Genomic DNA, 13,021 nt, shown 5'->3' with positions numbered 1-13,021 from the left:
CTGTATTATACTGCTGAGCTTCCGCCACAAGATCCTTTTACATAATCTGTGAAGGACTATAACTCTATTAAATCCTCTTTTGGGTAGGAAATCGTCTCAGCTTCTAGAAAAATAGTAGCGTGTCATCTTCCAAGAGTTACTGGGACTTTGGTCCCTCACGAGTTTTCGCAGAAAAATAGTCACAGTTGATCGATTTTTTACAACACATCTTTTTTTGTTTTATGAGCGTCCCTCCTTCTGCCTCACCTTACGCTGTGCGAAGTCCAAATGTTAGTCAAGAGAGGACCTTTGATGTCTTCATAATAAAAGGACAGTAAATTCTTTGAGTGACCTCGCCTTTGGGAGTGCATGGGAGGCTTATATTTTTTTATAATTAGTTTTTAAAATCTAGACAATAATTAAGAAGAAAAAGCATGGATTACTCCTCTCTGAAGTTAGGTGAGACTGCGAATACTTTATACATCAACTTTCAGGTCCAGCACGTTACGAATTCACGTTCAAGAATTTTTATTTGCATCACAATGCTACTTTAATGTCGAAGGGCAATCAACCATGACGTATGTAGATGGTAATTTTGATGGAATTGTCATTCCCCGAGAGGGCTGGCTGCTGCCCTTATTCAAGAATGTTTGTTGCACAACAATCAAATTGGCTTAGAAAAAAAGAAAATAAAAAAAGATTTTCTGAAATGACTGGTAAGTAAGCCTAAGATCGGGGAGTCCCCAGCATGCCGGGAGGCGGGGTTTCGAGTCAGCTCGAGTAAAGTAGTTCCAGCACCACACGAGAACCACGGCAAGTTAACCACTCCCTGCCAAGGACGAAGGTCCTGCTGCTTGGTGCCGCCAGACCCGATAGACCTCTGTTCACTTGGTCTGGAAGCCACGAAGGGCACAGACGCAGCTACGGGGGAGTTCCAGCACTAAGTCTTCGACAACCGCCTAAGAGGAATTATATACTGCTGCAGAGACAGAGGCGAAAAGAGTAACACGTGCTCAGTACGAGTTTTGTCCATTGGATATAGCTCAAGAAAGTCGAATTTTCGAGGATTTCTGACAACTCCGTCACCATCGTCGTCTCACCGTTTTAACAATTGGTAATTAGTCCTTATCCAGTGTTTTGTGTCTCGTTCTGGAACTAGAGACTATATAGAGCCTGCTCTTAGTGTGTGTGTGAGAATGTGTCACTATTTATTTAAGTGTCTTTAAAGGAAAAGGAGATTCAATCTCACTAAGCTCTAAAAGATAATTCCATAAACAGTGACGACCAAAAAATAATACAAGTGGATGGGTATATGATGATTAGTGATTCCTAACGATAGTGTCTCGAATCATGGCAATCAGACCGTGGAATCAACCATTCCATTAACAGCCGACCTCATGACGGCACGACCGAATTTTTGGATTAACTGTGGACCTTTTGTAAAACGTAAAAGAGTTTTGTATAGACAAAGGAAAATTTTGTAATTGTGGATTATTAGTGCCATGTCTTCTACAATTAGCATCCCTATTCGTCTAGTCCTCAACAGTATTAGGTGAGTTATAATTAAATTTAACCATCACACTTTCTCTCCTCTTTCACTTATAAATTGCCTCCTGGTAGTACATGGCAAAACATAAAAATAAATACAAAAACAAACAAAGAACACCCCCCCTTCCCCCCCCCCTTCTCTCTCTCTCTCTCTCTCTCTCTCTCTCTCTCTCTCTCTCTCTCTCTCTCATTGAAACTCGGAACGTTTCATTCACGCCGTAAAATTGATTCAACATTACAGTCGCAGAAAATAATAAGTGTAAATCAGACTTGACTAATAGCAAATATCTTAAACTGCATTAACGCAAATGGTAAAGAAATTAGCGAGGCTCAGCCGGAAGAAAAACCAGCAAGAAATCTCTCTCCCTCTCTCTCCGCGAATATATACGCAGCACTTGGACAAGCTAGTCCTGATTTATAATTAGTTCAACACGACCTTTACCGAGTCTAGTGAACTAGCGGTTGTCCTCCAAAGGGCGGGGGAGTCCGAGTTTCCTTGTGTTAGAGCCTCTGAACAAATGCCACTGGTGTCACTCCCTGTGCTAATACAAAAAATCCTCTCTCTCTCTCTCTCTCTTCCAATCTGTTACTTTTCTTACCGCGCACTTAATTCCAGTGTGTAGACTTGATGTCTTCAAGGGACAGTAATATTATTCATGACACCAGATACTATTTATATCAATAATAGCAATGAAAATTATGGTAAACAATCACTAACATTAACTAGTATGGCCTAATCTTTTTCGCAATGGCCAGTCTATCTTCACGGACATCACATGGAATAACTCTTTCATTAAATTTGCCTCGAAACCCGCTTTTCCATATGAAGCAATCGCCTCTCGTGTCCCGGATGTCAGAAATTTCACCTTCGCCTCTAACTCCACGTTGTAGATCTCGTCTCTTTTTGGACGGGAACGCCAGCTCTTTTCTCAGTATTATTCGGTCTTTTCTCCCTTGTAATTCATTATGACTATGATTAGCTCTTTCTATCAGATTTCACTGCACAATTCATATAAATCTTTATGCACATACACGAGCTTATTATTAATCTAGACATTTACAAGGGTAGCAAAGTGTTTTGATCGATTTAAACATAATTTTGTTACTTGAATTTAAGAATCTTGGACTTAAAATTTGCAATCAGTGAATATTTGCTTTGATAAACGAGTTCTCTAAATCTCTCTCTTCCATACAAAGTTTTCTAGCGAGTTGCATAAACTTTAAAAATGGCAAAGACAAAGCTAAACCAGTTTGTGAAGAGGGTTTCTTTCACATAGGCGGATGAATTGCTTCCTTCCAGGAAATCACTCATCTGTGTTTGACGATAACGATCAGTTCATTCTTCATAATGATAATTAGAAAATAAAACTCTTCATAATGATAGTGCGAAAATAAAACAAAATAAAAAACACTGCTTAAACAGATTTAAGAATTATTGTAATTCCATGATGGTTATCAACTATCAATGTCTTCGACTCCCCAAATATAGATTAAATTATAAATTAAAAAAATTAACACAATAACAACTTATTTCCATTAACCATCACAAAAAGTGACAAATCTTAGTAGAAACTAAAAAAAATTATCGAGTAAAATTAACCTTCTTTCATTATTTAAAGTTGACTACTATGCAAACGGGAATACTTATCAATGAACATTGGAAGACCGTCATGTTTGTCACCAACCCCATCCTTCATAGCTGGCTGGCCTCCAACCCGTCAAATCCATAGCTTCCCTTCGACATCAAAGCGCCAACCACCGCCCTCTCAGAGAATTCTCTTTTGGTCTGCAAATCCAAGTTATAACAGATCTGAAAGATTTTATCCGGTATCTGTGACAGCAACTTTTAATTTTTTTTTCAATGCATGTGATGCACATTAACTCAGAATGCTGTCTTACATCTTTACGTAGTAATTATGTTCTTTAACACACACACACACACACACACACACTCACACTCAGCACACACATACATACATACATATATATATATATATATTATATATATATATATATATATATATATATGTGTGTGTGTGTGTGTGTGTGTGTGTGTGTGTGTGTGTGTTTACAGTATAAACTGAATATATCTATAGGATTTATCATTCTGCCCACTGGCTGTTTCTCTTAGCCCTTATTTCAGCAAGATTTACAGCACAAGCATCTCATTAGTACACGCAAACGCACATGCCATTACGGGCGTTGGCGGGCACAGCAGTAGCCACAGCAGCATGGATACCCCAAACATGCCCGAGCGTAAAACTTCTTATTTGGCTGCGAACCAGAATGTCATTAATTGTTTTTCTCATAGCGCCTACAAAGAAAAACTAACTCGGGAAGTTCCCCGACCGAGTCGCGGAGCTGGTTTTGGGAGGGACCGATGGGAGGGGGAGGGGGAGGGGGTGGGGTTACCGGTACTGAAGGTGTGTTAACGGGGATGGGAGGGTGTTGTTTATTTTTTGGAGTCGCGTTTCAGCGTAAGAAAAGAGAACGTCTTCGAAGTCTCCCGTAATGTTATTTTTTCAGCATCTTTCGAGAGTGAGTAACGGCAAAGCTTAAGGCCATTACGAAGCAAGGACGCAGCAACATAACACCAAAGTCACCGTGCTTAAATTCAGAGGACAAGTGTGTGAGAGCCATTCTTGTGCGGCCGTCAGCAAGGCGGGTCAGCTTTTTTTTTTTTTTTTTTTTTTTTTACTTCAACTTCGTTCGTTGGGTGTGGTGGTAGCCACATCCATCCACAAGAGCGGAATTTAACTCCCTCCATACAAACACTGAGCGACTTCAGTACCCAGTTATGTAAATCTTACCGAAACTGTTATGAGACTTAAATGGCTTTTGTCAAGTTGGGGCATCCGCGGACGCCAAGATTCCCTTTGGAAAATAAGAAAATGCAATCCCTTCTCGGCACAACGAGAGCGTTTTCTCTCAGCAAAAGAGTTCGCTCAGCTTCACCTCCACACCTTGTCACCGCGGCCTGAGTTGACCAACTTTGCAGACGATCATTTCTGAAACGAGGCGACCGACAAAGAACTAATATCTAAAGGTCAAAATTGGGTGTGGGCTCAGCTTGGCCCACTCTACTTGGAGGGAACAACTCGCTTTGGTACCACCGCACAGACGAATTCTTGGAGGTTCCTGAAGGTCATAATCCAAGGGTGACAAAGAAGATCATTTGTGTTACAGATTACTGTAAGACAGTGAAAGATAGTAGAATGAAATGAATAAACATTTAAAAGCGGAATGAAATAAATTACTTTTCTCAATGGATAATGTTTACGTAAGCACTGAAAACGATGCCCGTTCGTCGAATGACTCGGGCGTCTGTGGAAAAAATACGCAATTTCTTGCGCCTTCATCTAATAAAAAAATAATCATTCATTCTTCGTAATCTTTCTTTTCACATTTTCTCTTTCCTAATTCATTCCATTTATTTAACCGTATTTGTTTCTTCTTTGTTACTTTCCCTTACACCATTTCGAAAACAACTTCGGAAATGATTATTCAAATTTCACAAAAAACACAATCGCTTTCCGCCTTTTCTTATCATGCCATAAACCACAGAGTTTCTATTCTTCCTCGTTCGTGAGACAAGAGACGCATGATTCCCGCGGCATAGGTACCTTGAGAATCTCAGATCATGCGTTCCAGCTCACTTAGCCGTGATGACAAAGGGATCAAACGTCGTCAGTCGACACAGCGACGTTACATTCACACCTGGCAGCGGACAGCGGCGTTCATGGAAAAATCCCATTTCCAAGGATGATTCAATACAGTGCTTAGTCTTGGCTACCGTTACAATTCATTACGAAAAAAAGAAGGGCATCGAGAAAAGGGTGTTAAGTGTTATTAAGCTACTTGGCATTACGCGAGATCAAATTACCAAGCAAAACTTGTTTTTACTTACCTGCTCATTCTCTCTCTCTCTCTCTTCCTTTAGCTGTATACTAAATGCCACCGACGACCTTCTTTACAGAGCTAACCTTTAGGTTATGTGTTTTTTTTTTTTTTTTTAAGGTTCTGGAATTTTACAATTGCAGACTAGGGTTTTATAAACTGTGGCACGGATGCATTGAACTGGAAAATTTTCTTGGATCATAAAGGTCCATTTTTTTTCTCATTAGACGATTCGTTTTGGCGGTTTGCCGCTTGAACTTGCCTCAAGAAAACACTCAATACGGGAAGAGTCTTTAGTGATTCAACATTTTATTTATGTTAGGGAGGACGAAATCAGGACAGCCGAAACACTCCCTTCATTACAAGTACCCTCAGGCAAACAGCTTCCTAGGCACTACTGTGTTAAAAAAACCGAAGCTGGACTACGAAAATATTTTTCCATAGTTGCCGTTCGTCTTCAGGGTTCTGGCCATTACTGTACCTTTCGGCACCATAAAAAAAAAAAATAACTAACCGCACTCGCCATCGATAGAAAGGTCAACGCGTTATTTTCTTTTTTTCTCCTTCTTCTAGAGCCCTATATGAAAATTTTAATGATGGAAGACTAAAGCCACAACCGTACGGGATAATTCAATCGAGGTATTACCTCAGTCTTACTAGGTAATCTTAAAGGAATGAATGATTATATCGAGGAAATGCAGACACATCACTGGATACACATTTATTCGTTAAACACATGTGCGTGTGTAATTTCACGTGCATCTACTATGTCCACTCGTGCATATACTATGTTCACGAGAGAGAGAGAGAGAGAGATTGGATGTGACCGTGACATTTAAGACAGGTGGAAGTAGGCTTGAAGGCCTTAATGATACATAGCAGCAGGGGGACTTATTCAAACGGGATTACTTTTTTTTTCGTTTCACTTACGAAATAAGTCTGTCTTTGAATCAGGATACAACGTAACGCCTGTTGAGAAAATGTCTCAATTGTTTCACACATCGAAAGACAAGGATGAGATGGGTTTAAAATGATAATTTGTCGATATGCCGTATAAATAAAAGTCTCCTGTGACCAATGGAAACAATTCACTATGATGCGTGCTGAAATTCTCTTCCTCCCATATACAAAAATCAAAATGCGTCAAAATCCCTTGGGTGGCTCTGTCGTTGACACAAAAGATATTCGCTTGGAAGATGCAAAATAACGTTTGTGCAACTGTGCTTAACTATTACTTCTTACCTCAATGAACTTCACGTTCTTGTTATCTGTCGTAAATTCTTAAGTCCCGTTAATGCAAGATATAAACATTGAAACAGATGAAAACATGCAAGCTGCAGTCCTGAGTCAACTTATGTATCCATCAAACTCCCACAGTTTAAGCACTTAAAAATAATATAAATTTCACCTAAAACCTGAATCCGGCTTAGATTTTGCGTTGATATGTTAATTAAAATTTATCATGTAGCTACGTGTGACACATCTAGCACCGGGCGTAAAAGTTAAGCCGTAACGCCGAGTGGTCTTCCTTGATATGGGGTCACAAAAGGTGGTCGACTGTTTTAACCTTTCTCCACTTTATCTCTCTCTCTCTCTCTTTGCTCTTGTTAGCCAGTTCTGTTCATAAACATGTTTCCTTCTAAAATGTAAAAATGAACAGTAGTGACCGGAATCTCAAAATTTCCCAATTTGAAGAATTTTTTTTTTCTTTAAACTCTGGGCCATAAATCTGTGACTCACTCATTCATGCTGTTGTTGCTGATATTGCTTAAAATTACGAAAATTATGCCTAGCTAGGTTAACGTTGCTGTTTGTGAAAATAACCAAACCTTAAAGTTCAAATTTCAGAAAACAGACGCCACAAGGCACTATAGTAATGGTAGATGGAGTTAAAAAATAATTTGGGTCAAGTTTTACCAGCCTTTAAGCGGCTGACAACTATAACATTCTACCCAACTTTTAACCGATTGTTCTTCTTCTCTTGTTTTAGTGAGAGTGAGGCCAGTGGCAGTGTGTTGGTAACGCCAAAACAGCAACGACGCCGTGTGTCCCACGGCCTGCCCTCACACCCACACCGAAGAAGGAAGGTGAGCGCGCCCCCTGAACTCCAGGCTCATCTCGGAGGCGCGGCACCCAATTTCAACGGTCAAGCAAAATCTGGTGGTGACGCCGGTACCAACCACTTTGAGAAAACTGCCAGTTCTGAGTACATTCTCAGCTTCATTCCAGGGCATCATCAATGTAAGTGTCAATCAACATTTTCCTACAGTAAACTACCTGAGTAATAATCATTGGTAAAACAATATATTTTCCTTATATATAGTAGAATTAAATCTGCAACCTAATTATGACATCTTAACTAAACTTTGGATACATGATAAATTCTTTATTGCAACGACCTAATGAAAACACGGGATTTAGTGTAATAGAAGAACAATAATTAAAATGTTTCCTCCTTCCATAGTGTCAGAAGGTCTCTACAGTGGCTCAGACTCGGGAGTACCGTCTGAGTATTCCTCTTATGCAGCCCCTATTATTGGAGTGAACACAAGAAACGCATCATTCCTTGGAGATAATAACATAAACACATCCTCTCACTCCACAGACGACCTCGCCGAACAGCGCCAGAACCCCGAAATCCCGGACGTCAAATTCTACACTTCAGACTCCGAAAGCGAGGTATATATTTTTGAACAAAAAGTTGGTAATGCTTTATCACAGTGCATTGAATACAGTCCTGCCACATTATTCTTCAAGAAATCTTTCCTATTTAGTTTCAAATAATTTAGTTGGAATAAGTAAGTAATAAAGTAACTATAGTCTTATTTTAATAAAACAGTCCATAACAAGAAATATTTTAATAAACTTTACATTCTCCTTTACAGAGTATTGACGATTTACAATCACCTCCAGTCCGACGAAAGTCTGGTAGCCCAGGCGGGATGAGCAACCCAGCCTATGCTCACACTGAGCCTACACCCCTGGTTCTCCCTGTAGGCGCCCCTCCTCCACTTACACGGGTCACAACCGATCCCAACATGACTTCACCAGCCCCTTCAGTTGTAGGCATTCCTGTCGGCAGAAACCGAGCAAACAGCATGGTTCTACAACTCAATCTGCAACATGCACTACCCCCAATCACTGGTATCAACCATGTAACAGGTGCTCCTCGCTCCATCTCTATGGTGTCTCTAAATGCCCACCAACCAGTTGCTCACTTGTACCCAAACCTTCCCTCAGATACACAGTCCATCTACAGTGAAGTAGGCAATGCCTACTCAAACACAGCCTCTGGATATCTTGGGGCACAGCATCTAACTGCTGCAGTTGATGGAACACATCCAAATGCAGGCTTGAAAATTATTGATGGTCAGCAAATAAATCAGAGAGCACCTAGTCAAAATGAAACAATTACTTCTCATGATGATGATGGTAACGACCATGATGTGCCCCAACCAACTGAGCCAGAGAAGAAAAAAGAATGGTTTGTAACTACCATCAGTCAAAATTTCAGTGTCATGTATGCAGTATTCCTAGTCATGCTGGGTGTGGTAATTTACTTGGCTGACACCTTCAGTGGTCATGATTCTGCCATAGCTGAAGGTTTCAATGTATACCTTATTGTTGCTCAACTACTTTGGCTGTTCTACGTTCACATTGATGTCCGACGCTATGTAAACCTAATTTCTAGAGCATTAGAAGAAGCAAGATCCAAGCAAGAAAATAAGAATGACCAAGTCCAACTAGAGCCAACGGGGGATGGACAATATCAGCTACGCATTAACCTACCAGAACCTAGGAAAACCATACCTCAACATTATGGTTTTACATCTGGTAGACATGGCGGCTCTCTTTACTTGAAGATTGGGGCTACTAGTAAGTATCCACAAATATAAAAAAAACTAACTTTGAACAAAAAGACATTTTCAAAGTATTACCTCAGTATAGAGCACTTTTTTTGGAATAAGAAATTGAATTCTAACACATACATTATTTAATTGACATATAAATAATGTTGCAAGAAATTACAGTTACGTATGTTGTTGCCAAGTGATAATGCTGTTCTTTTCCTTTTTCAGTTTTCTGCTTTGGTTACCTGACTCATACAGGCCTTGAATTAGGCCAAAAGATCTTGTACCTAACAGAAGATGACCCTGCCTTCGATGATTGCACTTGCACAACAGATGTTATAATGTCCGTTTTACAGCCTGTTTACGCCTTTTATCAGCTCTTCTTCATTTTCAAATACTCTAATGTAAGTTGCTTTCAAGTTATAAGCAAGAGTGAAACAAATATATACATTTGCAAACAACAGCTTTTATATGTAACTATATACCTTTGATAATATATTTACTTTATAGTAATTATATACTGCTTCAAATAGTAAAAAATTTTATTTCCATTTTACAGTTGATCATCAACAGAAGAGTAGTTTTATCTAAGTTTGGAATAATGCACTGCATTGGAGCATCACTCTGCTTCTGGGTCTACACGATTCTACAAGAAACCCTTCAAGCAATTTTCAAAAAGAAAGGTCACAAGGATGATTACATCGACACTAGCGAACCTTATGCACAAGCCCTCTTTGGTGCTAACGATGAATCTGATGAAATGGAAGATGACGATCATCATTATACCGGCACAAAACTATCCTCAGCTGGTGCCTCCGCTTGGTCGATCAATTATGGCTGTGAGAAGGATACACGACTTTCAGCAATGATCAATTATACAACACCTTACCTCTACCCCTTCAGCATCGAATTTAACATCCTCATGGTTGGGTTTTGGATTCTCTTGTGGGAAAACCTCAGCAAGGTTGAACGCCATACTCATATTCCATCTGTTGAAGTCACTTATGAAGAAGACAACAGCAAAACTTTGGCATCTAACCTCATCATCTACGTTGACTGCCACGCATCAAACCGGGGTCTTTTTGCTGGGTTACTGCTGACTGTAGCTACTGTTATTTCTATCATTCTGTTCTTCATCTTCTCATCTTCAGAGGACACATTAGGAGTCGGAATGTATGTGAATGGCATCAGCGAGGTCATACTTCTTTCAATCATGTTAGTTACAGCTGTCATCGCCTTCTATTCTATAAGAGTGCTGGATGTCATCAAGCATGCTATTAGTTCTGTTGACGACATTCTCTTGTACGTCTGCTTGCCCTGCATCTTCCTCTATGCTTTCTTAAGCATGGTACCTTACTACAAGAGTGGCAAGGGACTTTTTGTTACTGTGGCCATCCTACAGGTGTCTCAGGTCATCCTCCAAACGTCTATGATATGCGACGGGTTGAGACGATGCTCAAACTCATCAAATCTGCAGCATGTGAAGCCTGGCAGAGAATTCCTTACCTTCCTGGTGGTTACCAATGTTGCCATGTGGCTATTGCAGACATTTGAGGTCAAGAGTGAAGAAGGCAACTCCGTCATGTATGAATTCTATGGCAAGGTAAGTTGAAAACATTTCAAATAACCATTTTATATCATATTTAGTCATTTAAAACAGATTCAAAACATGAAGCATTAACTAAATGTTGCATAATATTTTAAAGCAAAGAATATATGAAGAGTTCTCTAAGACGAGAATCTACTTCTATTTTTGAGAAAGGAAAATTGTTACAAAAGGACTAAAATTTTTGTATTTTCTTTCTTCAGGAGCTGTGGACCTTACTTTCACACTTGACATTGCCCCTAGCCCTCTTCTATCGCTTCCACTCGTCTGTGTGTCTTGCTGACATGTGGAAGGCCTCATACGAAGCTGAGGAGTCCCATTAATTTAACGGGAAGACCAGCAAATCACCAACGGCCTTATCATCCTCTCCTGTAGATGGTCTTTTAACGGAGCGATCGAATGAAGGCACTGTTGCCTAAAACTTCGTGGTCTTCGTGGTTCCCTGTTTGCGCTATAATAGCGCCTGTATATAGAAACGAATATTCACCCAACCCCTATCCCTCTTCACCACTACTCTAATAATTCGACCCAATCCTTAAACCAAACGTAGTGTGATACATGAACAATGCTTTGAAATAGACTAGGATGAAAAAAGATAAAACTTAAAAAAAAATAATAATTAAATAAGACGAATCACAGGAGATGAAAAATTTTTTTGACGAGAAAGAAGGATGATAGATTGAAGATAGTGACCCACTTCTCCTAAGAAATCCCAGTTATAGTTTACCATGAGAGAACGTGCATATTTCTTTCTCTAGTTTTTTTTTTTCTATTTTGGGTATGTAGGGTGTTTAGGGGGGGTTTGGTCATCGATCACCCTCATTGTACATAGTTCGGTGCGAGGGGGTAGTTCCACAAATAAACACACCTCTTCTTTATTCGAAGGGGAGTGGAAAAGCGGCACACCCCTCCTCCCCTCTCCTTCATTGCTCATCCCTTCTTTTAATTTATATGATGCCATAAACAAGTTATGTAAACAACTGTGTAGATTAAAGCGACCCTGTGTGATACGCTGGTCAGGCTGCGTGATCGCTCCGCCACAATCCCTAGGACAAGCTACAGAAAAACGCAGATGCTAAAAACACTGGCGGAGAGGAGCGTGGCTCTCTCTCTTTTATTGTGATATGTAAAGTAAGAGCGTGTAGAGGACACCGAGTGACAGGTTTACCCAGCATCTTCCATCGTTGGAAGGAAATGGACGAACCTCAAGAGTATTTTAATGAAGATGAACATGGAATGATGAAGGCCCTATTAGGCCCTATAGATGGGCATTACCTCTGCTGTGGTACATTGAAACAAGTGTGTACATTTTGTACTTAGTATATACATATTATAAATCTATATATATTTGTAATTAAATTATAAGTGCAACAGAATCCAACAAGAGCGTGTTGTACTGAAGCCAAATAAAATAATATTGAGATAAGTCACTCACCTGTTTTGAAATTTCCTATAAATTATGAAAACTACTGATTGTAAGAGTAACCAGTTTTCAAACATCCCATATGATGCTAGTATCGATATGAGAAATCACTTAATACCCGTCTCTACTGAAATACAATAAATAAAAAAGGATATCATACTCAATGGGAACTTACAATTAAGTCGATATATCTATATTTAAATCATCTGGTAAAAAATCATGACAAATATTGTAGAACTTCGCCAACCAACGGAATTATAAATTATGCAACAAATGAAATGAAATGCTGAAATCCACATAATCGTAAAGGGCGTAGTAGATAAGATATCACAGTTGTGATTGTTCTAGAAAAAAAAAATGTAAAAGTGAATTAATTAGCGTAAGACAAAAAATTCTGCTTACAGTTACATACCGTTAGTGATAAGTTTCAGCCCAGCGGGATCTCCGCCTAAAAAAAAAAAAAAAAAAAATTACAGCCTGCTAAGCTGGCCCCGTCAGTTATATCATATATCATACTGAAAATGGAATATGATTATGCTTTCGAAAGCTCTATGACCAACTTTTAATAGCCGGTATTAAGACCAAAAAATTCTGTATGAATTTAATCATTCCTCTGAGTTTCATGACAGAATGAGGAGCACCTAGTCCTTTGGAAGAGGTGAGCTTTTGCATTTTACAATGTCTTACTTCTGATACTCATAAATGAATCACACACAC

General features: G+C 39.4%; 1 protein-coding gene across 7 annotated transcripts in view; it reads left to right on the top strand.

Annotated features, from left to right (window-relative positions):
* The window catches only part of LOC135221774 (proton channel OtopLc-like), a 294,159-nt gene extending 281,848 nt beyond the window's left edge, over window positions 1–12,311 (top strand). For 5 of the 7 annotated variants that reach the window (XM_064259597.1, XM_064259593.1, XM_064259598.1 and 2 more), the window contains 6 exons: window positions 7,415–7,665; window positions 7,889–8,103; window positions 8,310–9,300; window positions 9,504–9,679; window positions 9,835–10,878; window positions 11,085–12,311. In XM_064259597.1, coding sequence (XP_064115667.1) covers window positions 7,415–7,665; window positions 7,889–8,103; window positions 8,310–9,300; window positions 9,504–9,679; window positions 9,835–10,878; window positions 11,085–11,204 — 2,797 coding nt within the window. In that variant the 3' untranslated portion in view covers window positions 11,205–12,311. Of the gene's footprint in view, window positions 1–778; window positions 1,532–7,414; window positions 7,666–7,888; window positions 8,104–8,309; window positions 9,301–9,503; window positions 9,680–9,834; window positions 10,879–11,084 lie in introns of those variants that run through there. The other 2 variants (XM_064259596.1, XM_064259600.1) reach the window with 2 other exon arrangements.
* Window positions 12,312–13,021: the final 710 nt, after the last annotated feature.

The sequence above is a fragment of the Macrobrachium nipponense genome, chromosome 3 (genome assembly GCF_015104395.2).
Source record: "Macrobrachium nipponense isolate FS-2020 chromosome 3, ASM1510439v2, whole genome shotgun sequence".
NCBI lineage: Eukaryota > Metazoa > Arthropoda > Malacostraca > Decapoda > Palaemonidae > Macrobrachium > Macrobrachium nipponense.
Note: the sequence above shows the minus strand (reverse complement) of the source record. Positions and strands in the feature narration are given on the sequence as shown.